The sequence below is a fragment of the Cynocephalus volans genome, chromosome 3 (genome assembly GCF_027409185.1).
Source record: "Cynocephalus volans isolate mCynVol1 chromosome 3, mCynVol1.pri, whole genome shotgun sequence".
NCBI lineage: Eukaryota > Metazoa > Chordata > Mammalia > Dermoptera > Cynocephalidae > Cynocephalus > Cynocephalus volans.
The window spans coordinates 182,431,755-182,457,350 of record NC_084462.1 but is presented as its reverse complement, the minus strand read 5'-3'; the positions used below and the strand labels follow the sequence as shown (position 1 = coordinate 182,457,350).

Here is a 25,596-nt window from a genome sequence, read left to right as displayed (position 1 = left end):
TCTAAGCTGTTAGTGGACTAAATGCAAGTGGTGGTTTTTAAGATAATATTTTATTGATTTTATTAACAACATTCTGTACTTGTAATGATGAAGGTGTTTGAGTTCAGAATTACTTCTTAGTGTCTTTTAAAGAAAATAAACATGGAGAATTAAGCCTCAAACCAGTGGTTACTTCTTTGCAAATTCCTTCTCCCTATTTGTCCCATTCATGCTTTGGGACTTCATTTCCTCCTGGCGGGCTGTCAGAAGTCCCCCCACCCTACCCAAGATCAGGAAGATCACATCTACCTGTATAGGTGGGATATTATCCTGAATGTGTTCTGAGAGTTACAATTAATGTTTTCACTGGATAATTTAGCTGAAAAATAAACTCATAATTCTACAAGGCTTCACATATTTTAAAACGGATTTGCAGCTCTGACACTTTCTGTGTAGTTTTATTTGTCTTTTGTTTGTTTGTTTTGTTTTTCTTTTTTTGTGACCGGTTAGGGGATCGCAACCCTTGGCCTGGTTTCGTCTGCACCACGCTCAGCCATTCCTATGTGCGCCATCCCTATATAGGATCCGAACCCGCGCTCCCAGCGCCGCACTCTCCCGAATGCGCCAGAGGCTCGGCCCCCTCTGTGCAGTTTTAAATACAGTTATGATCTCTTTAGAAATGCCTTGAGAAGGGGCCCTTGTCCCTGGGACACTGTATCCAGACCCAGGAGCCAGCTCTGCCTGCTCCGTGATTTCTCATTTTAGCACTCATCTGCTTTGATAACGCCAGTGCACATAAAGTGATCTTACATTTGTCTCTATAAACTTTATTTAAAGGCTGTATTAACTGAAGTTTTCTCGTGCTGACACAGCTGCTTTTTAACTTCTTTCCCAGGAAGTCTTTTCAGAGTAAGGGCAAAATTAGTGTAATGAGAAAGAAACAGCACCAAATATTGCAACTATATTTTCAAAGCCTTTTGTCATCCATATTATCTGTTAGTTAATCTAGTCTCCGCTCTTGAATATTTTTAAAGTAGCATCAGCATCAGAACAGAAAGATAACCTACTAAACACAAATACTTCTTTATAGTCTTTTTTTTATAGTGGTCTCTGAGGACTCTTTCCTGAAAGTTTCTACCTTTTGTAACTTTAGAAAGAACCTTTTTAGCTCATTTAGAAAGCTCTTGGTTTGCCTGATTTATGGCTCACCCCAGAGCCAGCTTAAACATTCTTCCAAATTAAAAAGTGCCAACCAACCTCACAACCGTATTGTGACAGTCACAACTAAACACCGTCGTCAAGGAGAGCTCTATTAATATTTTAAGTAACATTCAAATAAAGTGATGGGCTGCAGCTCCCCACTTCCCCATAACAAAACCCAGAGCAGGGGCCTCGGTTCTCAGCACGAGGCGAGGCAGGGCGGGCGTGGGGCCTCCCGCTCTGGGTGCGCGGGGACCATGTTCCGCCGAGGCCTCCCCTCCCCCACGGGCGGTGTCACCTCACACCTCGCGTGGGGACCTCCCTCAGTGTCAGAAGGGAGCGGGGAACGGAAAAGGCATGTTGGCTCAGCCATCCCGCTGTCCCCCTTTCCCAGGTCGCCCTGCTGCCATCGGGGAGGCTGAGGGTGGGGACACCTTCCCCGCCTCAGGAGTGAGTCTTGTCCCCAAGCTGTGTCCTCCTCCGCTGTTCTCTGAGCGAGGCTGTCAGGCACAGGGCCGGGGATCCCCGTGGGAACGGACCGTGTCCTGGGGCGGTGGCCGGTGCGGGGACCAGGGCCGCCCCGCGTTCGGAATCCGGGGACGCGCCCACTGTCCACGTGACCACCGCCCCGCGCCCCGCCGGGCATGCGGGGGAGGGGCGGCGCCGCGGCCACGTGACCGCCCCCGCAGGAGCCCCGCCCACCCGGCCCGCGGCGCCGTCCCGGCAGCCCCCGCGCGCGTTCCCGCTCCCGCCGTGCGCACTGCGCCTGCGCCGGCCGCTTGCAGGCCTCTGCGGAGTCGGAGGGGTCGCGAGTGCGCGTGACTTTACCAGACGCCGGTGCGTCAGATGTGGGAAGGGCCGCGCCCCGGAGAGGCTGAGCGCGGGTGTCTGTAACCCGGACCCGGGCACAGCCGGGGCTCGCCCGAGAGGGAAACGCCCTGGGGCCTCCCTCAGCTCCCCTTTCCTTCCTCCCACAGCTGTCCTCGGGCCCCTCACGGGTCCTGCACGCCCCCGTTTCATCCGAAGCTTCCTTTTGACGCGGGGGCCCCCGCACGGGCCACCCCAGGTAGCTCCTGGACAGGTCTGCCTTCCCGGGAGGAAGGGCCACCGCAGGGCCACCACGTCCCCTCCCCACGCCAAACCCGCAGAGCAGCTCCTGGTGGCCTCCGCCGGGGGAGGGGCTGGGAGTAGGACACGGGGAGAGGAGGCAGCCGAGGGGGGCGTCCCTGCTCCGGAGGTGGGAGGGTCCGGGGGAGACGCCGGTAGGAACAGGCCGCGTGGGCGGCTCCTCCCTGGGCAGTCGGCTCAGAGCCAGTGGGGTTAAGCACACAGTTTGTTCTTCTCGAAAAAGGAAAGTGCAGTGCAGCGCAGTGCAGCGCCTTCAGAGAGCAGCTAACGCCAGCCGCCCCTTTGGTTGGGGTCTCGGTTCTGCCGACCAACCGCACATTCTCGCAGGGGATTTGGAAGTTGGAAAACGGGCGGAGGCTGGCGCTCTTAGCTCTTTAATGCTGACAAGCAGGGACTTTCCGAGCAGTGATGCTGGGTGCCAGGAGGCAGGGGCGGCAGGCACAGAGCAGCGCAGCAGAAGCTTCTCCGTTTTGGCTGCCAGACCCAGGGATGGCAGCTGTGGTTGTTCTGCAGACTCATGGCTCCAGGGGCAGCCCCAGAGGTAGAAGCCTGTCCCTGGTGGCCAGTTTTTATTATTCTGAAAATCATGCTCAGAGGCCAAGCCCAGAACCGATCCTAACAGCTCTTCCAATAGTTCTGTAAACACCTGATTATGTCTATTAGAACAGCCCCTGCTTAAAGTGCCCATTGTGGGTGGTTTCCTGCACCCTGACTGCCACAGCATTTGTTGCGGGAAATAGTGCGGCCTCAGTGCCATGTGTGAAGCATGGGCAGTCAATGTCCTGCAGCTGAAGACCACCAGGAACACACTTGTAGCCAAACAGGTTGAATTCACTACTCATTGCAGTGTGGGAGAGCACTCACCACGGGGAGCCCCGGGGTGCCTCAGTGAGAAGGTGTGAGAAAGAGCTTGGATTTGGGCTTTTGCGAGGTGATTCTGGTGAAAATCCAAGAAAGCAGGGATTGCTCTGCATTGGCTGCTCAGGATGTGGGGGAGATTACATGACTGTCTATATGATCCAATATATCATAATGAATCTTATCTAGCAGGAGGGAAGACTGGAGAGAAGCTATAGCTGTAATTAGTAAAGAAGCAGTCACCACTCATATTGGCCCAGGTGGGGCTTGGTCATTGTTTTGTGGTTTGGACAGTATTTGTATTTTCTACTGTGTGCAGACACGATTGCGGAGTGCTCTTATTTTTGTCTTGACCCATCAGGGTCACAGAGTGGCCTTGTCTGATGTTGGTGTTCTGTGAAATTGCTTATGTTCAACAGGAGCACGTCTTGGTCTAGCTGTGGATGGCAGGCCAGTCCCTAGATGTCAGGGCAGCTGCTTTCTCTCAACAGAAGTAATACATACATGCAGGCTGGAAGCTGGTGAGCCCTGCACTACCACACCAAAACATTTGGTAAAACTATTGTCTTTAGCACCTTTGAAAGTAGACCATGTACCTGATGATATCAGATGTACTGATAGGCTGTCTCTCACCTGCCCCTGCTGCGTGTCCGCCCCCCCCCTCCTGCAATCCAAACCTATGACCTCACAGGGAGGTCTTTATGACCAGTTGGTTGAGGAGGAGAAAACCTGATCCTGGCTCATAGATGGTCCAGAAGCAGATGGCTGCAGCACCATAGTCCCATTCAGAAGTGGCCCTAAAGGACAGCAGTGAAGGTAAGTCCTCCCAGTATCATTACTTCAAGCCCTACATTTGGCTTTTGTACACTTTGCCTTGATTGAAAGATGGGCAGAAATATGGATCTACACTGATTCATGGACAGTTGCTAATGGTTTGGATGGATCATTAGAGGCTTGGGAAAAACTGGATTGGAAGATTGGCAGTGAGGCAGTCACAGAAAGAATGGACCTTTCTGGACAGGCATAGACTGTGATGATACTTTGTCACCTGTGAATGCCCATTAAAAAGCATCTACCAGAATGGAGGCTCTCATAATCATGTGGGCAGGACAGTCTTTTGAATGCATACAGTCAGCCTCTTTGCCTAGCCACTGAGTGTTTGTTCGGTGAGCCTGTGTACAAAGTGACCAAGGAGGCAGGGATGGAGGCTATGCATGGGCTCAACATCACGGACTTGGCCTCTCCAAGCCTGACCCAGTTATCATCACTGTTGAGTATCTAACCTACCAACAGCAAAGACTAATGCTGAGCCCCCCAATATGATGCCACTTCCTGGGGGAACAGCATCACTTGGTGGAAAGTTAATTACATTAGATCCCTTTCATCATGGAAGGAGCAGCAATTTGTCCTCACTGGAGTAGACATTTATTCTGGACATAGATTTCCCTTCCCTGCCTGTAATGCTTCTGCCAGCACTACCACCGACAGATTTACAGAATGCCTTATGGACCTTCATGGTATCCCACAGAACACTTCTTTGATAAAGGAATTAATTTCACAGCAAAAGAAGTGAAGCAACAGGCTTGTGCCCATGGAATTCAGTGGTCCTACTTTTTATTCAGTCACCCAGAAGTAGCTGGCCTGATAGAATAGTTGAACAGCCTACTGGAGACTCATTTTAGACCAGTTGGGAGACTGAAAGGAGGGGGCCCACCTCACAGGTTTTAATATAATCTTTATTTGGTGACTAATGTATGGTGCTGCTTTTCCCATAGTCAGAATATAGGAGTTTGGGAGCCAGGGTTGTTAGAGGAACTGGTTCTCCTCACCGTTATATTCAGGGACTCAGTAAGTTCTTTGAGGCACTTCGTGGTACTTCCATTCTAAAAGTAAAATATTATCAGAAACAACACAAACCAAGAAATGGCAAAACCCTACTGAGGATTGAGATCTTTCTTGAGTGAATGTTTGGGACATACTACTAGATGAGGAACCTCAACTAGCTGACATCATGGCTGAGGGCAAAGAAAACACGGAATGAGTAGTGGAAGAAGAAAATTATAAAAATCATCTATGTTCTCAACAAAATACTAGCAAACAGAATTCAACAGCATATTAAAAGGATCATACACCATGACCAAGTGGGATTATTCCTGGAATGCAAGAATGGTTTAACATAAGAAACTCCACCAATGAAATATACCACATTAACAGAACAAAGGAAAATAACACGTGATCATCTCAATTGACACAGAATAACACATTTGAAAAAATTCAACACCGTTTCATGATAAAAACATTTGACAAATTAGGACTAGAAGGAAACTACTGCAACATAATAAAGGCCATATGTGATGAGTCCACAGGTAACATCATACTCCATGGTGAAAGACTGAAAGTTTTCTTCTAAGATTAGAAACAAGACAAAGATACCCTCACCACTTCTGCTCAACAAAGTATTGGAAGTTCTAGCCAGAGCAATTAGGCAGGAAAAAGAAAAGTTGTCCGCATCAGAAAGGAAGAAGTAAAATTATCTGTGTTCACAAATGACATGATCTTATAGGTAGAAAACCCTAAAAATACCTCAAAAAACTGTTAGAACTAATAAACAAGTTTAGCAAAGTTGCAGGATACAAAATCAATGCACAAAAACCAGTTGCATTTCTATACACTAACAATGAATGATCCAAAAAGGACATTAAGAAAACAATTTCATTTACAATGGCATCAAAAAGAATAAAATACTTAAGAATAAACTTAACCAAAGTTTAAGAATAGCAACAAAATAAACTTAACACTTAAAATCACAAAACATTGCTGAAAGAAATCAAAGAAAATGCAAATAAATGAAAAGACATTTCATATTCATGGATTGGAAGGCTTAATATTGTTAAGATGTCACTACTACCCAAAGAAATCTATAGTTTTAGTGCAATCCCTATCAAAATTCCAATGGCATTTTTTGCAGAAATGGAAAAACCCATTCTAAAATTCATACGAAATTTCAAGGGATCCTGACTAGCCAAAGCAACCTTGAAAAAGAACAGAGTTGGAGATCTCACACATTCTGATTTCAAAACTTGTTACATAACTACAGTAATAAAAAAGTGTGGTATTGGCATAAAGACAGACATATAGACCAGTGGAATAGAATAGAGAGCCCAGAAATAAACTGTTGCATATGTGGTCAAATGATTTCAGACAGAGTGAGTGCCAAGCCCACTTAGGGGAAAAGACAGTCTTTTCAACAAATGGTGTTGCCCAGTGTTTTATAAAAAAATATAAAACATCAAAAATATTTTCAGTCTTCTCGGGAACTTAGGGTGTGAATGAGAGACAGAAAAACAAAACAAAACAACAACAACAACAACAACAAATGGTCTTGGAAAAACTGGATGTCCACATGCAAAATAATGAAGTTGAACCGGATTAGACTATGGACAAAAATTAACTCAAAACAGACCAAAGTTTTAAGGCTTAAAACTATAAACCTTGTAGAAGAAAACATAGGGGGAAAGCTTCCCAACATTATATTTGGCAATGATTTTTTGGATATGACACCAAAAGCACAGGAAGGAAAAGTAAAAATAAATTGGATTACATCAAAATTAAAAACTTTTATGCATTAGAAGACACAACAGATTGAAAAAGCAACTTATGGAATGAGAGAGAATATTTGCAAAGCATTTATGTAATAAGGGGTTAATATCCAGAATATATAAAGAACTCAACAGTAACAAAACAACCCAATTCAAAAATGGGCAAAGGACTTCTATGGAAATTTCTCCAAAGAAGAAATAAAATGGCCAACAAGCATATGAAAAGATCTCAGCCTCAATTATCATTAGGGAATTCAACTCAAAACCATAGTGAGAGATGGCCTCACAGCAGCAAGTGTTGGAGAGGATGTGAGAACTTGGAGCCCTTGTGCGCTGCTGGTGGGAACGTAAAATGGTGCGGCTGCTGTGGAAAACAGTGTGGAGGTTCCTCAAAAATTTAAACATAGAATTTACTTCTGAGTATATAACCAAAAGAAATGAATGTGGAGTATACTAAAAGGCAAATATATTTCACAGGGCCTAGTTTCTTGTACTTTCAGTTTTAGTCTAACTTCTTAAAAGTACATATAAAATGTTGACCTTGCAAAAAACAAAATTTTCCCCAGGCTATATAGTCTCTGTTGAAGATAAAGAATTGTAACACGGCAAGGCTGCTGGTTCAAAGACAGACAAGTTACTGATTTGTAAAGATACTGGGAAACTTCTGTAGGGAGAGGGAATGTTTGCTAAGATCAAGCTTTTGTTGGTGGATCACTTAAATTGCCTTAGGGAATGTCATTTTGCTTGTTTTACTGAATGTTACCAGCTTATACTGTTAAACTATAACCCCACTTACGTTCTCTTCCTGTAACTTCCTGGTCTGGAGAATAAATGGGGGAAAAGAACCCAAATTCATGGTTAATTTCCCAAATGGAGGGAATGCCTTGCTCTTGAAGGTTCCAGGAGATGAACCACTTCGGGGCTTCTCACTGCTCAGAAGAGATGGGCTTTGAGTAATCCTTTGCGGCTCCGTCACCCAGGGGAAGAGGGGTGACAAATCCGTGGGGGGCAAAGCAACAAATGAAAACAGGGTCTCAAAGAGAGATTTGCACACCCATGTTCATAGCAGCATTATTCACAATAGCCAAAAGGTGGGAGCAAACCAAGTACCTGTTGACAGATGAATGAACAAGCAACATGTAGGAAATCCTAACTTATGCTACAACATGCATGAACCTCAAGGATATCACACTAAGTGAAATAAGCCACTCTCAGCAAAACAACTACTGTGTGACTCCACTTATATGAGGTATCTAGGCCAGTCAAACTTATAGGTGGAGCAGAATGATGGCTGCCGGGGCTGGGAGGAGGGGGAAATGGGGAGTTGTTTAATGGGCATGGATTTTCAGTTTTACACTATAAAAGTGTTCTGGTGAGCTGGTGGGATAGCTCAGCTGGTTAGAGTGTGGTGCTAACACCCAGGTCCACAGTTTGATTCCCCATACCGGCCAGACATCAAAAAAAATGTTCTGGAGATTGGTTGTGCAACAATGTGAATGTACTTAACGCTACTGAACTGGACACTGAAAAATGGTTAAGACTGTAAATTTTGTTATGTGTATTTTTACCACAATTTAAAAACCATCTATGGCTTCATGACCAGTTACAGAAACAGTGACTGTAGCAGCCATGAGTGTTCTCTTCTTTGTTGTGTCAATGTATATATATATTTAAACTCTCTTCTTTTTCTCCTTTTTTTCATCATTTTACAGAAGGATGGTTAGTGGTGGCTTATGCAATTTTAAAAGCTGGCAAAAGGAGCAGGCATGTCACAGAAGAGGAAAACAAATGCCATTTAAAATCCTCCAAAAGAACTCTGAACACCACACCAGCCCTGTGAATAATACAGACCGCACCACGGCACGGTGGCAGGAGCAGCTGCCCATGGCCGGAGCTGCAGAGCACATGGAGTGTCAGAAGCTCTCCCCTGCCTGCAGTCGTGTGGATGTTACAGCTGCTTTGATATTCCTTTCCAGTCTGACATTCCCGTGAGGACCAGCAGGCATGTAGCTTACAACGAGCCTCAAGAACTGTGAAGGGCTGGACATTTTACCCTGCTGGCAAACTAACAAGTTAGCCTGCCACCATTCGGAGGTCTGTCACCAGGGCACATGTCTGCAAGTGCCAAAGCACTCTGACAAGCCATTATATTTGCCACTTGCAAATTCACTTTGGAGTTGCTTAGGCCGTTCTTGTCTCCAGAGGGACTGAGGCAACTTATGTGTTACCTGTGGAAGTTGAAAATTAGAAATGTAGGAAGAGAAGAAAGATCCAGTACGTGGGTCTTTAATTTCGTGTGTATCTGTAGGTCTGTGCACGTACGCACTCAGAAAGCTTTCTCATTCCTACTCCGGAGGGTACAGGGAGCTGGCCACGTGGCCCTATCAGCCTCACATTGCCCAGAGAGCCAGGAACACTCCCGAGCTCTAAGCTGAAAACTTGGAACTGAGTGGGCGTGTCTGAGGTCGTCCTAGGAATCCAAAGGCAGAAATGGCTATTTGGAAATGTTTTCTGGATCGAGACCTCATAGAGGGACATTAGACCTTCCTGGGAGGCCTCAGCACAGAAGTCAGAAGGGCAGGGCAGGGTGGGGGTGGCAGCGCCCAGCCTCCTGTCACTGGGGCCCAGCTCCCATGGCTGGGAACGGGATGCTGTTTATTCCCCTGGCTTTCCCTGCACAGCCCAATACCCGGTCAGTAAACAGTCTTGTGTTTTTCCTCTGCTCCAGAGGAGGGGCAGTTTTGCACAATGACAGCCGAGGCCAGGAAGGTGTTACCTGCTTCTCACTGCCCCCTCCCCTCCCCCCGTCATTTGAAATGTTCCCTTAGGTTATTAGGGCTTTACCAGGGAAGGGACCTCAGAAGATAGAGTCAGCTGGCTTGAAAAATAAGTTTCTCAACCCTCCACCCACCCCAGGAGGGAGAGGAAGACAGGGACAGTCCCAGCCTAGCCCTTGCCTATGGCAAATTTGCTGTTAGGTTCTAAAACATATCTCATTTTAAGGTAAAATCCATCCTTCTATTAAAACATCACCTACAATATAGATAAAAACTACCAGAGCGTTCTGTAACCATCACTATATAAATGACTTTCCTTTAACAAAAATAACTTTCAGATCACAGAGTTTTGAGCTTTTTTGTTTATTTTTTTCAGAAAGATGTTCAAATGGTTAGATTGGGTACCTAAATCTGGACCATATGTCATAGCAGGCGAGGTAAAACTAACTTGTGGAAATAAACACAACTCATACCAAAGATAAGTTTTTTAAAATTATAAAACAATATTTTTAAACCAGTGCAAGAAAAATCTGTTATTATGTGAAAACCGTATAAAATGATTCTTTCTTGTTTTGCTTCTATGTCAGTATTTGTGTCACCGTAAACTCTGCAGGTATTCAGACAAGGGAGCTTAACCTGGCTGGTCAGTAACACTGGCTGCTGAAGGCACTTTTGCAGAACACACCAGATGTGCTGCCATCTTCTCTATGTGCTAACTTGTTTCCTGGAAAATAACTGACAGGCAGAGACAGTGTAGGAAAACTTTAGAAATTATAGATTTAAACGTTAGAAAGACAAATATTAAAAATGATCGACTTCTAAAGTAATTTTATTTTCACTCAATTTACAGATGCAGAAATGGAGTAGATGTCAGTTACAAAAAGACAGAGCTGAGCTATCTTTGCCAGCACACAGTTGTTCTGCCGGGGTACACAATATCCCTTTTCAAACCAGTGCTATGTATGTCATACCTATATTTAGAAATACACAGAGGAAAATATTACTGCTGCAATTCAGTGCAGTGAAGGAGAGGGAAACACATGGAAACCTCATGGAATCAAAGCTTAAGCTCGTCAATTCGTGCTCCTCAGTCAATGCAAATATCGAATGACACTCAGAAGGTGTTGACTGTCACATACACACGTGCACACAACGTCCATTAGCAGGTTCCACCTGAAGAACAGCGCGGCGCTCTCTCCATACACGGAAAAAAAGAATGCTGTTATAGTTTCTTCTCACAGCACTGTCAGAGAGAAACAGAGTTTTCACCTAATAGTGAAGAAAGATCTGCAGACAGCTTGAAGCACCGATCAGCGTTGCCACGCAGAAGTCAGCACTTGTTTTCAGCTCGGTAACTTTCTTTAAAAAGGCACTGGGTAGCAATCCTGAGCTCGAAAGCGGAGAGCAGGTTAAAAAGTCACCCGCGCACGTCAGCCAATGAATCTTTCCGATGGCCACGTATCCTGGGCACTGGGGCGGGCGTCCGCCACCTCGGCCTGCGGCGGGGCCAGGGCCTCCATCTCGCGCACCACCTGCGTGAACACCTGGTCCACCATCAGTTTGCTCTTGGCCGTGACCTCCAGGAACGGGCACCGCCACTCGCGGGCCAGCGCGCGGCCCCGCGCCGTCAGCACCTGGCGCTGGGCGTCCAGGTCGGCCTTGGTGCCCACCAGCACCAGCGGCACCGCCTTGGGGCCCCGCAGCCGGCCCATGCGCTCGCGCAGCGGCCGCACCGCCTCGAACGAGGCCTCGCTGCACACGCTGTAGAGCACCACGAAGCCGTCGCTGTTCTTGATGTAGAGGTCCTTGAGGGTGACCAGGTGCTCGGCGCCCACCGTGTCCACGATCTCCAGCAGCGCGGGCGCCGCGTTCACCTCGATCACCTTGCTGAAGAGCTCCTCCACCGACGGCTCGCACTGCTCGGGGAAGCGGCCGCACGCGAACTGCGTGGCCAGCGCCGTCTTGCCCACGGCCACGCTCCCGAGCAGCACCACCCGGTAGCCCTTGGCGGGTCGCGCCACCAGGCCCGCCATGGCCGGGAGCAGCGGGGAATGGCGCGCAGGGGCGGGAGCCGGGCTGCCGGGGCGGGCCCGGGGCGGGAGATCCGGCGGGAGGGCGGGGCGGGGCGGGGACCCGAGCAAGGGGCCCGCGGGCGGGCGCGGGTCCTCCGGCGCCGGGAGGGGTGGGCGTCCTCACGGCGGCGGGACGTGCCCCGCCGAGCCGGGCGCCGCGCCTGCCTCCGGGCCTGCGCCACCCGCTCCTCGGCCCAGGCCTCCTCTCCCCAGGCCTGGCTCCCGGTCGGTCGCGGGAGCTGCTGGCCCTGCTCTGCCGTCCTCCCCTCACTCAGCCCCTGGCCCGCCCCCCTTCTAAGGGGAGCCCCTTCTGCCTCCGCAGCAGAAGGTAACCTGATCCCTTCCGAGTCAACCCGGGAAATGCAGGGATCGCTCCGCCGCTCCAGATCCGGCCTCGTGGCGGGAAGCCAGGCTGGCCTCGCTCAGGGTCAGGCCTGGCTGGGCTGCTCAGCTGGGGCCCCTCCTGGCAGGGAGGACCCCAGGCTCCAGGGCAGGCGAAGGGGAGCCTGTCAGGTAGCTCCAGAGGGTCCCAAAGACTCAGAGCCTCAGCCCCACCCCCAAGGTCGCTAATACCCCTGCCTTCACTCTGGTCCCCTCCAGTGCCCTCTTCTCCCTGAGCAGAGCCCGAGGATCCGTATAAAATGTAAACCGTGTCTCACTTCCCCACTGAACCCTCGCTGGTTTCCCATTGGGCCCTCCTGATAAATACTTCTCCCCATGTCCTAGGAGTAGACTGACCACATCACTCACTGGCCAAACCTGGTCACCTTTGGAAGTGAACGAGCGTGCCCATTCTCCCAGCAGCTGGCATAATCCTGGAAAGCCCTGGGCAAAGCCGGCTTTGGGGTCACCCTGCTTATAAGGAACGCCCCCCTGCCCCCAGGCGTCTACTCTCACTATTCCTTGACTGCAGAGGAGAAAGTCTGGGTGGTGGGGCGGTGTGGGGTGGGCCTCCGTTCTGGGATTGTCTTCCTGGTAAGCACGCCACCCTCTGCCTCTGCAAAAGCAGGCGCCTCCGGACTTCAGGGGACCTCCAGGCCTGAGTCTAGAGAGGAGACAGTGGCACTTTCCCTTTTCCTACGTTCAGGGTATCAGTGAACTTCCCTCCTTCTGCTGCAGCCCAGGAGCGGGCAGCGTCCCTGGCAGCATAGGCTCAGAAGGGAAGTTTAACTACGGGCAGAATACAGCTTTCATGTCGGTGTTTGTGGCCAGTTGCAGAATGTGCTTTTCTACAAACAGTGCGTAGAACATCCTCAGTATCCAGCAGTGATTATACATTGAATGGAACAGACAATTTGATTTCTAAAGAGAGAAATCTTATAAGACTCATCTCGGACTGCAAGGGAACAAAACTAGAAAAAATGGATAACTGCAAATATTCTCTGGAGAAATGCGAGTTCGATCCAGATTTCGAAAACTTCCCACAGATAGCTATTGAAGGGACATAGACAATTCGCTGTTGAAAACATCATAAAACACACCGGGAAGAAATCACCACGAGTGAGAGCCACTGGAGACCCCTGCCAACAAAAAGCACATCTGGAAAATTAAACTGCACTATTGGCATTACCAGACATGTAAAATAATTACATTGTTTGTGTTTAAAGAAATAAAAAAGAAGCTTAAAAATACAAGTAAGGAACAAGAGACATTTGAAAAAGATTCTTCCCCCTAAAAACTTCTGGAAATGAAAAATTTAATACTCTTTTAATTAATATAAAACATCCATTGATAGGCGTGATATTGTAGTAGAATAAGAAATATGTACTTGGGGCATAAAACTCCCAGGCAGGCTGGCCCGGGAGTAGTCTTGGAGGTGGGTTTCAGGAGACCTGGGTATGCTGGGCCTGCATACTTCGAAGTCGCCGTGAGCACATTTTTCTAAGAAACCAACATTCCCAACTATCACCAACAAACCTGCCACACCACCTGACCCCATCCCCCCACCCTGCACTGACCATGCTTCTCAGATGTTTACCTGACTCATTCTCCCATCTCATTCACATTTCTGGCTCAAAAGTCACTTACTGAAGGGGTCTTTCCTTACCAACTGTTACAGGTGGGATTGTGCCCCCCAAATTCATAAGTTGAAGACTTAGCCCTCAGTACCTCACAATGTGACCTTATTTGGAAATAAAGTCACAGCAGATGTAATTAGTTGAGATGAGGTCATACTGGAATAGGGGGGCCTCTGATCTATTGTAACTAGTGTCCTATAAAAGGGGAAATTTGGACATAGACGTGCTCAGGGAGAACGCCGCGTGAAGATGAAGGCGGGGATGGGGTGATGTTTCTACAAGCCAAGGGACAGCAGATCACAGAAGCTAAGGGAGACGCAGGGACACTCCCTCACAGCCCTCAGAAGGAACCAGCCTTGCCCACACCTTGATCTTGGACTTCTGGCCTCCAGAACTGAGACAATCCATTTCTGTTTAAGCCACCAAGTCTGTGGTACTTTGTCAACAGCAGCGCCAGGAAAAGGATACATGAACCTAGAAAAGATGCCACCACAGCCTGCCACTCATTTTCCTGCACTCTTCTTTTTCCTCACAGCACTTCTCATGACCTGAAATTATATTATTTATTTGTTTATAATTTCCCTCATTGTGATGTAACTCTCGTGAGGGTGGAGACTTCATAGTTCCTGCTGCTGAATCTGTGACGTCTAGAACAGGCCTAGCACGTGGTAGGTTCTCCATAACTACAGTTCTGCTATAGTGCTTGGTTTGAAATTGTGATTTGTTCCAACACAGTCGAGCAATTAGGGAACAATCTGGGCACAAGGTGAAGTCCGCATTGCTTATGTATTATGATTTTGTTTGTGAGTAACACTATGTGCACACAGAAAGCACCAGCTAAGCATGGTGCTGGTGATGCACAAAGTGCACGCGCACACACCTGAAGCTGCCCCTTGATCGGGCAGGATGGCGAGCCACAGCCCTGCACACTGTGGTTCTGACTTTCGGAGGGACTCCAGATAACCCTCCTTCCTTCACTTCACAGTGGCGTCCAAGCTGCGGCCATTCCCTTGTCCGCTGCCACGAGAAACCTCCAGGCTGTTTCAGGTAAAGCGCCATGCTCATTGTGGTATTTATGTCTGTCTTAACTATTTAACATGTAAAACTATTCTACACTTTTTATTAGATTCCTATCTTTTAAAAAATGTGTCACTGATGAAGGGTTTTGCATGTCCTGCCTTTTACCCCATTTTCCCCATAAGTCCTGTAGTTTTTATTGTGAAATTTTGCAAGCACAATGACTTTTAGGAATGCATATGTTGTACCATAGCAGAACTAACAGTATTTGTTGAGTGAACAAATGCTTGCTTTTCCAAATTAAACCGTACTTTATCCTGGTATATATATATTTTTAGTATACTAATGAAATAAATTTGCTAACTGCTTTTTGAGGCTGTTTGCATCCAAAAGGCAACACAGCATCGTATAGAACAATGTAGTGGTTAATATGGGGATATGAAGAAGCCCAGTAAATGACACTCTCATTTTTGCCCAAGACCCATCCAGTAGAGAGATTAAACAAAGGAGACTGACTCAACATGTACATAAAAGTACGCCTTTGTCACAGATAATGTCCGGGTTGGAGTAGATGGCTTTGGTGGGCTGCACCCAGGGCCTTCCTACTCTAAATCTCAGATTTGGACTCCCCTGCCCAGCGTTAGACACCCCCAATGGGAGCAGCCCCTTGAAATTTATAGCAAGGAACTGCAGGTGGGAACATGTGCTTTCTGCAGCGAGCACCACGCCATGTTCCAGGTGCTCCCCTCTCCCAAACCTCCTGCTTCCCAGGTCTCTTCCAACTGGGAGGTATGGAGCACACTAACATTTATAAAGCAAATGTATTTCACAGGGCCTAGTGTCCAAAGCCCTGTAGTTTCAGTTTTAGCCTAACTTCTTAAATTACATATAGAAATGTTAACCTTGCAAAAGACAGGAAACTTTCCCCAGGCTAAAGCCTCTGATATAGATATAGAATTATAACACAGCAAAATTGCTGGCTCAAAGGGTAGATGTCCTTGGTGCAGGTTAACCTTACTCACTTGTTATGTAAACATACTAAGGAAATTGCTGTAGGGAAAGAAGATGTTTGCTAAGAACAAGCTTTTGTTGGTGGATCAACTTAACCTTTTGCAAATTGCATTATGGAATGTCACTTTGTTATTTCACTGATGTTACCAGCTTCTATTCTTAAACTATACTTAGCCATAACTCCACCTATGTTCCTTTTCTGTAACTTTCTGGCCTGGAGAATAAATACTGAGACAGAACCCCAGTTCAGTGTTAATTTCCCAAAAGAAGAATGACTCTCTCTTGAGGGTTCCAGGAAGTTAACCCCTTCAGGGTGTCTCACTGCTCACAAGAAATGGCCTTTAAGTAATCTTTTGAGTCACCATCACCCAGGGGAGAGAGATGACAAATCTGTGTGAGGACAAAGAGAGTGCAACAGGGAGGAAGTGGCATTTCAGTACCTCTAGGCATAGAGGCAGAATGGCATTCCTGGGAAATAAGTGGCTGCTGCTGGCATCTGCAAAGACCAGCTGCATAAACCCCCTGGGAGGAGCAAAGGACCCCTCCGTTAGTCACTTGGAAGTACTGCAAACAAGGCGAGCAGTCCCTGCCAGCAGGCTTACCAGTGGAGACAGATGTGGCCACAACCCTTGCAAATCAGGCAATTACTTCCTTTCCGACAAAACAGTAGGTTAGATAACTTGAAAAATATTCTGAGACTAGAAATTCTGAATGAAGTAGTACAGAATCCTTTATTACATAATTGCAACCGTGGAAAAACAGGAAATCCCCCAAACAAAGAAGCTGCTGAAAACCAAAGAGGTCCCTGAAACTGATGCGGCAGCTGTCCTAGAGGAATTTACTAATTTTAGTGACCCAGAGTCTTTGGTTTTAAAGGAGGCTGGAGACAGGGCCTGGGGCTTTGTAAAGTTACCAGTCGGAACTAAGACTCTCCCACAAAGGGTGGATCCTAGAAGGGCCATGTACTCATGATATGTTCACTCCGAAGAGTGAGTCCGAAAAATTTCCAACCATCAGCAAAAGGAGTCGAGAAAGAACTTTTCTGCTCCAGGGCTCTCGCTAAGTCGGACGTGAAAAGCCTCCTCTAAGATCGGCCGCTGGGCCTGTGCTCTTGTGGGTTCGCGTTTAAAGTGGACCCACTCTTGAGGCGCTGGAACAGCAAGCTGAGAAATTAACACGAGCAGGGCCCAGGATGGGAGACGCGAGCGGGAGACGCGAGGGAGGCGACGCCGCGCTCCCGCAGCCCTCCCCGGCGGCCATCGGCCCACCCTCTGTCCCCACCCCAGAGGGCCTGGGACGCAGGCCCGAGCGGCGCAGTCCAGGGCGGGGACCCGGGGACGTCCCCCCACCCGCCGTCTCCTCCCCGCCACGTCCCCGCCGGTCCCGCCCTGCTCCAGGCGCTGTGCGGCCCGGGCCGGCGGGTCCCTGCGGGCCACACGGGCCGTGGCGAGCGCACCGGCGGCGACAAGGCGGACGCGGACGAGCGCGGGGCTCGGGGCGGTGCCGCGTGGGTCGCGCCGGCCTTTAACTCCGGGCTTACACAGCTTTGGGATTTTACGGCTTTTCACACATTCCCTGTTTCATGCATTTTCTGGCTTCTGTCGCTTCCCACGTTCTTGGCAATGGCTCAATGCACGAGGGACTTTTTCAAGTTCTCCATTGACCCGCGCGCTCCGCGAAGCTGTAATCGACAAACGAACGTCGTGCATATGTCGGGGTCCAGGCGATGACCTGGCACAGGTGTGACTGCGAGTTGAACCCCGCAGTCACGGTAGCTTCGTGCCCGTTGCTGTCTCCCCACAGGGGTGACCGTCCCAGGCTGAAACGAGAGCCACTCCGTCATCTAACTGGGGATGAGCCCAGACCCTCCAACTGCAGGGGAGGCCAGGGTCACCTCCCACCGTGGCCCCCTTCCTGGAGAGAAGCCCCAATCACCTCTCGGGACAAAGCAAAATGTAGGCTTCCTGGGGCGGGCCAGTGGGGCTTTAGTCACCCTCTGGAAGCCTCTGCCTCCCCTGGTGGCTGAGCCCACGAGCCATCCTCAGGCTTTTCTCACACCCAGCGCTGGGCTGGCCAGAGAAGGCGGGATGAGCCCTCGGGACCCACAAGACGAACGGCCCAGGATGGAGCTGGACTCTGGGCCCCGTGGGGACTCAGGCAGTGTCCCTGACACCCCCTCATGAATGCCGGCCGGGGCACCTGACACCACACTCAGGGCCCTGGGAGGACACTGGGCTGCGGCCACTGGAGGCCAGCTGGGCTCAGACCCCAGGGGACAGACCGATGAGTCATCTCAGCTGCGGTCCCTCTGGGGTGGTGTCGATCTCAGGGGTGATCCCTCTGGGGTGGGGTCTGAGCAGAGCGGCCACCTCTGCCACTGCTCTCTGAGCACAGAAGTCACGGGAACCCTGCTATGGTTCTGAACAGTAACGTGGCATCTTCAGGACCCAGACTCAAGCTCCATGACCACAGCACCCTCTTGAGGGCCCACAATGACCTGGAAAACATTTGTGCTCAGAGGAGCTCCTGCAGCGCTGCCAGCTCCTGGGGTTGGGGCCACCCGGGGGGAAGGGTCACGTCGTGACCTGAGAAAGGGAGGGCAGGTCCGGGTGAGACCAGCAGCCTGCACCCACCCCTTGCCGCCGCAGTTGGACATGAGAGAGCCCCCTCACCTCTGCCTCGGGTCTCACTGACACGGGACCCCTTGCCTGGGCTGCCCAGGACCGAATATGCCAGCAGCACATGAAACAGGGCCCGCTGCCTAGAGAGAGAGACAGGAGGCTGCTGTGTGTTTCCTACGGGAGCAGCCCCTTCACCCTCACAGTCCCCAGAGCGTCCCCTCTGGAGCCCACCTCTCCCCACCCCTGTAGCCCCTGCAGCCACGGATCTGCTCTCGGTCCCCAGGCTTTGGCCTTTCCCAGGACGTCCTGGGAGTGGAAGGAAACGGTGCGCAGCCTTGTGGGTCTGGCCTCTTTCTCTCAGCAAAACGCAGCTCAGACTCACCCGCGTCCTGCAGGAACCCACGGACTGTTCCTGTTGTCACTGGATCGTATTCCGTGTTACGGGTTTATGTGCTTCAAATCATTCATGGAAAAAAGGAATATGAGGACGACGGGAAACTTTCCGTGAACGTTTTGAAGAACCCCGAGTATGTCCGCACAGAGCCACGTACGTCGTCTTCTCCGAATGTTGACAGATGCTTCTGCATCTACTGACACTAGAGGTTCCGGTGTGTTCTGGGAAAGTGGTGAACGCCATGGACGGGCTGTTGCGTGGCGGTCCCCTCTTCCATTCCGGGGAGACCCCCGTGGTGCCTATTTGCAGACGTCTGTTGTGGGTTAAGTCAGCTAAGTCTTTGATGTTGAGGCCCTTTGGCACTTTGGTCCCAGCCCTCCCACACGTGCTGCTCGGAGGGTCAAGGCCACCCGTGGTCACTCCCAGCACCGGCTCAGACAAAGACACGTTCATCTTGACCCCCAGAGTTGCTGTGATGACAGAGACAACTGTATACATGGTCCACACAGGACGGGCACCAGCCAGTGCTCAGCCGACCAGAGGCCAGTGCCCTCCCTGCCAGCAATGGTCCCCAAACCAGGAGGGAGGGGAGAGAGCAGGTCTCACTCCCCTCTGCTCCGAAGCCATCTGCCTGGGCTGAGAGGTGCGTCTTGCCACAAACAAACTCCGCATCAGAGTCGCACATCAGAGACACGCGTGTCCTCTAACTGCCTCAGAACACGCAGGGAGGCAGGTGATCAGCAACGGTGACGTCTTGGAAGCTCCACCCCTTCCGTGGTCAGTGGGGCCCTCCCGGGTCAGTAGGGCCTGAGTCGGCATCTTCAATGCCATAAACTGTCAAAGTCCTAGAGATGGGTCCTGTGGTCCCTCAAGGGCGCAGGAGAGGGGACAGGTCCATGCCAGCCATGCCGTGCGTCCAGGTATGCCAGCGCCCTCTGCCCCCACAGGCCACATCCCAAGTCTCTGCCAGCCCTGTCCCTCCTGTCCTTCCTCCTCTCCCTCCCCTGCCAAGGTGTTTTACATCAACTTTTTAAGCCATTCGTTTTGAACAATAGTCAGTACAGTGAGTCCCCATACACGCCTCACCCCATCTCCTGAGGTCCCCGCCATCTGTGCCCCAGGAACAGTGACAGACCCAGGGACTCCCAGGGGTACAGCTGCTACCCCACGACAGGCCCGGACCCTGGGCAGGTCCAGGCTGTCCCCTCCTGCTCCACTTCTGGCCACTGGGACCCTGCACTCAGGCATCTCCCATGACCACCTCCCTGGAGCCTCAGAGCAGAGGGGGGCCACGGCCCTGGCTGAGTTTCTGTCTCTGTCGATGATGAGGGCGTTTGTGCCGTGGGTGTGGGTTTGTGTCGAGCTTCTGAAGTTGACAAGCCATTGTGCCTGGACTGGGGAGACCCAGGAGGCCCGTTAGTCCCCACACCCCTCTGAACTCGAGGTGAGCACAGGACACAACATTCACGGGGCACTGAGTGCAGAGCGACCCGCACCCCACGGCGGCTCAGCCCCCAGCCCCGCCCTGCCCGGTGCCGGCCCTTCGAGGTGGTCCCAGCATTTACAGATGCTGCGCCCCCTCTGTGGGCTCCTGCCCTGGTGTTCTCACTGAACAGCGTGTTAGGAATCTTCCTCTGTCATTGCAGAGGTGGCTCATTCTTATGAACAGCTACTTAATATGCCACTTTATGGACCTACCATAATTTTTATAGAGTCCCCTGTTGATGGGCACAAGAGCGTGGACTTCAGCAGATACACAACATGCCCTAAGAAGTGATCTTGAACACGTGCCATTCCCACATGCTCAAGGACGCCAATCCGGTGTGCATTCTGTGCATTTGAGCTTTGACAGATCGTTAACGTTATCCACGCATGGCCAGCCAGAACTTTCTTTTTTAAAAAAATTTTTATTGAATCAAAATTGATTATACATATTTTGGGGGTTCAACATTGAGATATGTTGATCAAATCAATATTACTAGTATATATATTGGTACAAATCGTAATTATTCTTTATGCCCCTTGTCCAATCTCTCCCCATCCCCCTCTCCCTTCCCCCTCCCCCCTCTAATCACCCTAGATTTTTCCCTCTGAAAGAGTAGTGGTTACTCTGTTGATTTGCTGCCCAAATGATCTGTCCAATGCTGAGATGCATGATCAGGTCCCCCAACACTATCATAGAGCAGATGTCTCTTCCGTCACTATGAAATGGGCTCTGTGGAGACAGACATCCTCCTCCTTTCTTTATCTCTGCTGGTGACCCTTCCTGTGTCAACTCACTCCAGTGGCTGGTGACCATCTGCGTGGTGCTTGTGGCATCTAGCTGCCTTTGTGGCAGACATGGTCATCATAGTGGCTGTGGTGGGCCACCCACATGGAGGAGATGACTTTGGCATGCTCCTTGGCACTGGCAGTGTGCCTGGTTGTGGAGAGTGGCTGATCCCCAGCTCCATACCCTGGGTCCCTGTGCAGGCCCCAAGACTCTGGTGGCATGCCTGGTTGTGGGAGGGGGCTCCAGTCACTTTCTCCATGCCCCGGGTCCCTGTGTGGGCCCTGAGGCACTGGTGGTGTGCCTGGGCCGGAACTAAGTTTTTGTCCTTTGCTTACTTCTGACATGGGGGAACTTCCTGTGGGTACTAGTACTTGACCTGTGTGGTTGCTGCTTTGCTGCTATTTCCCTAGGGAAGGCTTTTTGTGCAGCTCAGGGTTTAATGTTTGACCTTATAGCTACTTTTGGCTCTCCAGATACTTGGTGCACCTGGGCTGTGTGGAAACTCTGATCTGGGCCTGAGTTTTTTCATCCAGCTGCACCCCATGCAATTCTGCATTCCCAACCGGTCTCCTCTGTGTGGTCCTGCACTGATTGGGGGACAGGTCGGCTGTCCTTGCTGTGTCCCAGTGTTCCCCTGGTGGGCCCGTCGCCCCCACCGCCTGTGCTCCAAACACTTCCCATGGGATGGTCCACGTCCTGGTCCCTTGCATTGACTCACCGGCCCCTAAATGGCTCCATTTTTCCAGTTGTTCTGGCTCCTCGCTCCTGCGTGGGTCCACAGGAACCTGTTAGTGGTCTTGCTGTCTTGGGGGCCACCAAGGCCCTCTTCTCTCCTGCCACTTCCAAGCAACTCCATCCAAAGGGCACAGCTGTGGCTTCTGCCGGCTCCTGCTCCATGTGCTCCAGCATCAAAGTGGCCGCAGCCTGAAATGCTCAGAGCGGTTTTTTCTTTCTCTCTTCATGGTTTCTCCTGCCTTCATGAAGTCCATAGGTCTCTCCTCCTCTTCCCCTGAGCTCCAGCGGCCCCAGCTTAGCTGATGTTACATTTTTTTACTTGTAAATTTGGTTGATTTGTGGGAGAGAGTGACACTGGGGACCGTCTATTCTGCCATCTTGACCAGAACTCCCCAACCAGAACTTTCTGAGATTGCCAGTCCTGCCTCCCCTTCAGCTACACAGCTGGGAGCTTTGACCTCTGTGAGGTGAGGGGTGAACTCCACATTGCTTTTTAGTTTCACTCTAAAGCTTCCAGACATGTGAGAGCCTCTGATCCACTGACCACACTCCAAGCAGTGAGGTTCTGTCACCCTGGGCACCTGCACCCTAGGCCGCCTGTGCTAAACCTTCTGCTGTCACAGAATCCAGTCGCTGGCTCAGAGGCACCAGCAGGTGATGCAAACCAAGCAGAACCCTCCTTCCTTCTGAGACGACTGAGACTGTCCGTGAGGAGGCCTCCCCCCAGTCTTGTCTGTGTACATTCATTTGTGCTTCTAGAACAAAATGACATTATTCATAATCAACACTATTTTCCATGCAGCACCAGACTGTTTTTCCCCTGGAAATAAATACTGCTCCAGTCTGGAGTGGTCTCAGACTTTGGGTGCATCAGACCGGCCTGGGCCGCTGGTCAAGGACAGACTCTGGCTCTGTCTGTCATTAGCTCTCAGGTGACTTCATTCACCACCACAGAGATTGAGAAGCCTTGCTCTTCCTCACAGATTTAAAATTAATTTCCCTATACTTGATCATTTGATTTTTTAGAAGTCATTGCACTGATCCCACATCTAAGTGGATTTGTTGCCTTCTTGGCAGCTTTAAAATGCTGTTTTGTTTCTTACCCTGAGTCTTGAGCATCTTGTGACCAATTACTTCTGTTTGGCCAAACTCCTCACAGGGAACTGCTGTGCTTCCCATACATGTTGTCAGATGGCCCCAGAAAGGGGTTCCCATTGTCCCCCATCTGCACCTGTGTAGCTGATCCTTCCCACGAAGCCACAGGAGCTGACACTGATCTTTGTCTCCTATTCATTGAGATAATTGTATCACCAGACTGACTGAGCTGGGCTCTCTGTTTCCATGTAAATTCAGTTACCCAGGATATAACACATCTTTTTAAAAGGCTTTGTAGAGTTCCAGTCAAGATGGCGGAATAGACAGTCCCCAGCGTCACTCTCTCCCACAAATCAACCAAATTTACAACTATAAAAATGTAACATCAGCCAAGCTGGGGCCGCTGGAGCTCAGGGGAAGAGGAGGAGAGACCTACAGAGCTTATGAAGGTGGGAGAAGCTGCAATGAGAGAAAGAAAGAGCTGCTCTGAGCATTTCGGACCATGGCTGCTTTAAGGCTGGAACTGCTGAGCACATGGAGCAGGAGCCGGCAGAAGCTGCAGCTGAGCCCTTCAGATGGACTTACTTGGAGGCGGCAGGAGAGAAGAGGGCCTTGGTGGCCAGAACAACTGAATAAAGGGAGCCATTCAGAGGCCAGTGAGTCATCGCAAGGGACCAGCACACGGCCCATCCCATGGGAAGTGTTTGAAGCATGGACGGTGGGGGAGACAGGCCCATAAGGAGAACACTGGGGCACAGCAAAGACAGCTGTTCTGTCCCCCAATCAGCAGAGGACCACTCAGAGGAGACTGGTTGGGAATGCAGAATTGCATGGGGTGCAGTTTGCTGAAAAGACTCAGGCCCAGATCAGAGATTCTATACAACCCAGGTGCACCAGGTCTCTGGAGAGCCAGAAGTACCTATAAGGTCAACCATTAAACCCTGAGCTGCACAAAAAGCCTTCCCTAGGGAAACAGCAGCAAAGTAGCAATTTAGCTCAACCACACAGCTCAAGTACTGGTTCCCACAGAAAGTTCCCCCATGTTAGAAGCAAAGGACAAAAACTTAGTTCTGGCCCAGGCATACCACCAGCACCTTGGGGCCTGCCTGGGAACAAGAGGCTTGCATCTGGGGACCGGACCCCACTCCCACTTCCAGGCAAACAGTGCCAGTGTCTTGGGGCCTGCCCAGGGACCCAAGGCATGGAGAAGGGGACCACACCACCCTCCCACAACCAGGCACACCAAGCCAGTGCCTTGGGTCCCGCCTGGGGACCTGAGGTATGGAGCTGGGGACTGGACCCTCCTCCCCCACCAGGCATGAAACACCAGCACCTTGGGGCCCACCTGGGTACCCGAGGCATGGAGAGGGGAACTGGACCCTCCTCCCACAACCAGGCACAAGGCTCCAGCACCTTGGGGCCCGCCCAGAGACCTGGGGCATGGAGAAGTGGACCAGACCACCCGCCCTCAACCAGGCACACTGTGCCAGCACCTCGGGGCTGGCCCAGGGACGCGGGGCATGGAGAAGGGGACCAGGCCCCTCTCCTTCAACCAGGCACACCAAGCCAGCTCCTTGGGTCTCGTCCAGTCACCTGAGGCATGGAGAAGAGGACAAGCCACCCCTCCCACAACCAGGCACATGGTGCCAGTGCCTCAGGGCCCACCCAGGGACCTGGGGCATGGAGAAGGGGACCAGACCACCCTCCAACAACCAGGCACACCAAGCCAGTGCCTTGGGTCCCACCCAGTGACCCGAGGCATAGAGCCAGGAACCAGACCCTCCTCCCACAACAAGGCATACCACGCCAGCACCTTGGGGCCTTCCCAGGGACCCGAGGCATGAAGAAGGGGACTGGACCTCTCTCCCACAACCAGGCACACCAAGCCAGCACCTTGGGGCCAGCCCAAGGACCCGGGGCATGGAGAAGGGGACCTGGCCCCTCTCCTTCAACCAGGCACACCAAGACAGCTCCTTGGGTCTCGTCCGGTGACCTGAGGCATGGAGAAGGGGACTGGCCATCCCTCCCACAACCAGGCACATGGCGCCAGTGCCAGGGCCTTCCCAGGGACCAGAGGCATGGAGAAGGGGACCAAACACACCCCACAACCAAGCATAACACCAGTGCCAAGGAGCATACCAAAAACAGCACCTCCACATGGGTGGCCCACCACAGCCACCACAATAACCACGGATGCCATAAAAGCGACTAGACACCACAACCACCATGCAGATGGTCCACAGCCACTGGAGTGCATTGACACAAGAAGAGTCACCAGCAGAGACAAAGAAAAGAAGAGGATGTCTCTTTCCACAAAACCCATTTCAGAGTGACAGAAGAAGCATCTGCTCTATGATAATATTGGGGGAACTGATCACACCTCTCAGCATTGGACAGATCATCTAGGCAACAAGTCAAAGGAGTAACCATTATTCTTTCAGAAGAAGGGAAGAAATCTAGGGCAATTAGAGAGGGGAGGGAGGCGGGGTGGGGAGAGACTGGACAAGGGGCATAAAGAATAATTGCGATTTGTAACAATATATATGCTAGTAATATTGATTTAATCAACATATCTCAATGTTCAACCCCCAAAATATGTATAATTGATTTTGATTCAATAAATAAAATTTAAAAATAAAAAATAATATTAAAAAAAATTTTTTTTAAAAAGGCTTTGTAGCCCGAGGTTAGGAAAAGATAAGGGTGGGAAGAGGAAACCTGGTTATTTGCAAGTGGGAAAACCGGTTTCCCAGAAGCAGGCATGCACATGTGCAAAAGCGGCCACAGGAGATAAAGGCAATTCCAGACATGGAGCTCCGC

The 25,596-nt window shown here is 50.5% G+C and overlaps 1 protein-coding gene and 1 long non-coding RNA gene across 2 annotated transcripts; one reads left to right on the top strand and one right to left on the bottom strand.

Annotated features, from left to right (window-relative positions):
- The first annotated feature begins 1,937 nt into the window (after positions 1-1,937).
- LOC134374109 (uncharacterized) lies at positions 1,938-9,276 on the top strand. The gene is made up of 4 exons (XR_010023018.1): positions 1,938-2,016; positions 3,585-3,718; positions 3,857-3,981; positions 8,477-9,276. It is a non-coding gene; the product is annotated as an uncharacterized LOC134374109 (long non-coding RNA).
- Positions 9,277-10,352: 1,076 nt separating this feature from the next.
- LOC134372970 (ras-related protein Rap-2c-like) lies at positions 10,353-11,934 on the bottom strand. Its single transcript, XM_063090321.1, has one exon. It carries the CDS (start codon positions 11,572-11,574, stop codon positions 10,972-10,974), a length of 603 nt encoding a protein of 200 aa, XP_062946391.1. The 5' UTR covers positions 11,575-11,934; the 3' UTR covers positions 10,353-10,971.
- Positions 11,935-25,596: the final 13,662 nt, after the last annotated feature.

Coding starts and splice junctions, on each gene's coding strand:
- LOC134372970 (XM_063090321.1), bottom strand. CDS start 11,574: ATGGCGGGCCTGGTGGCGCGACCCGCCAAGGGCTACCGGGTGGTGCTG.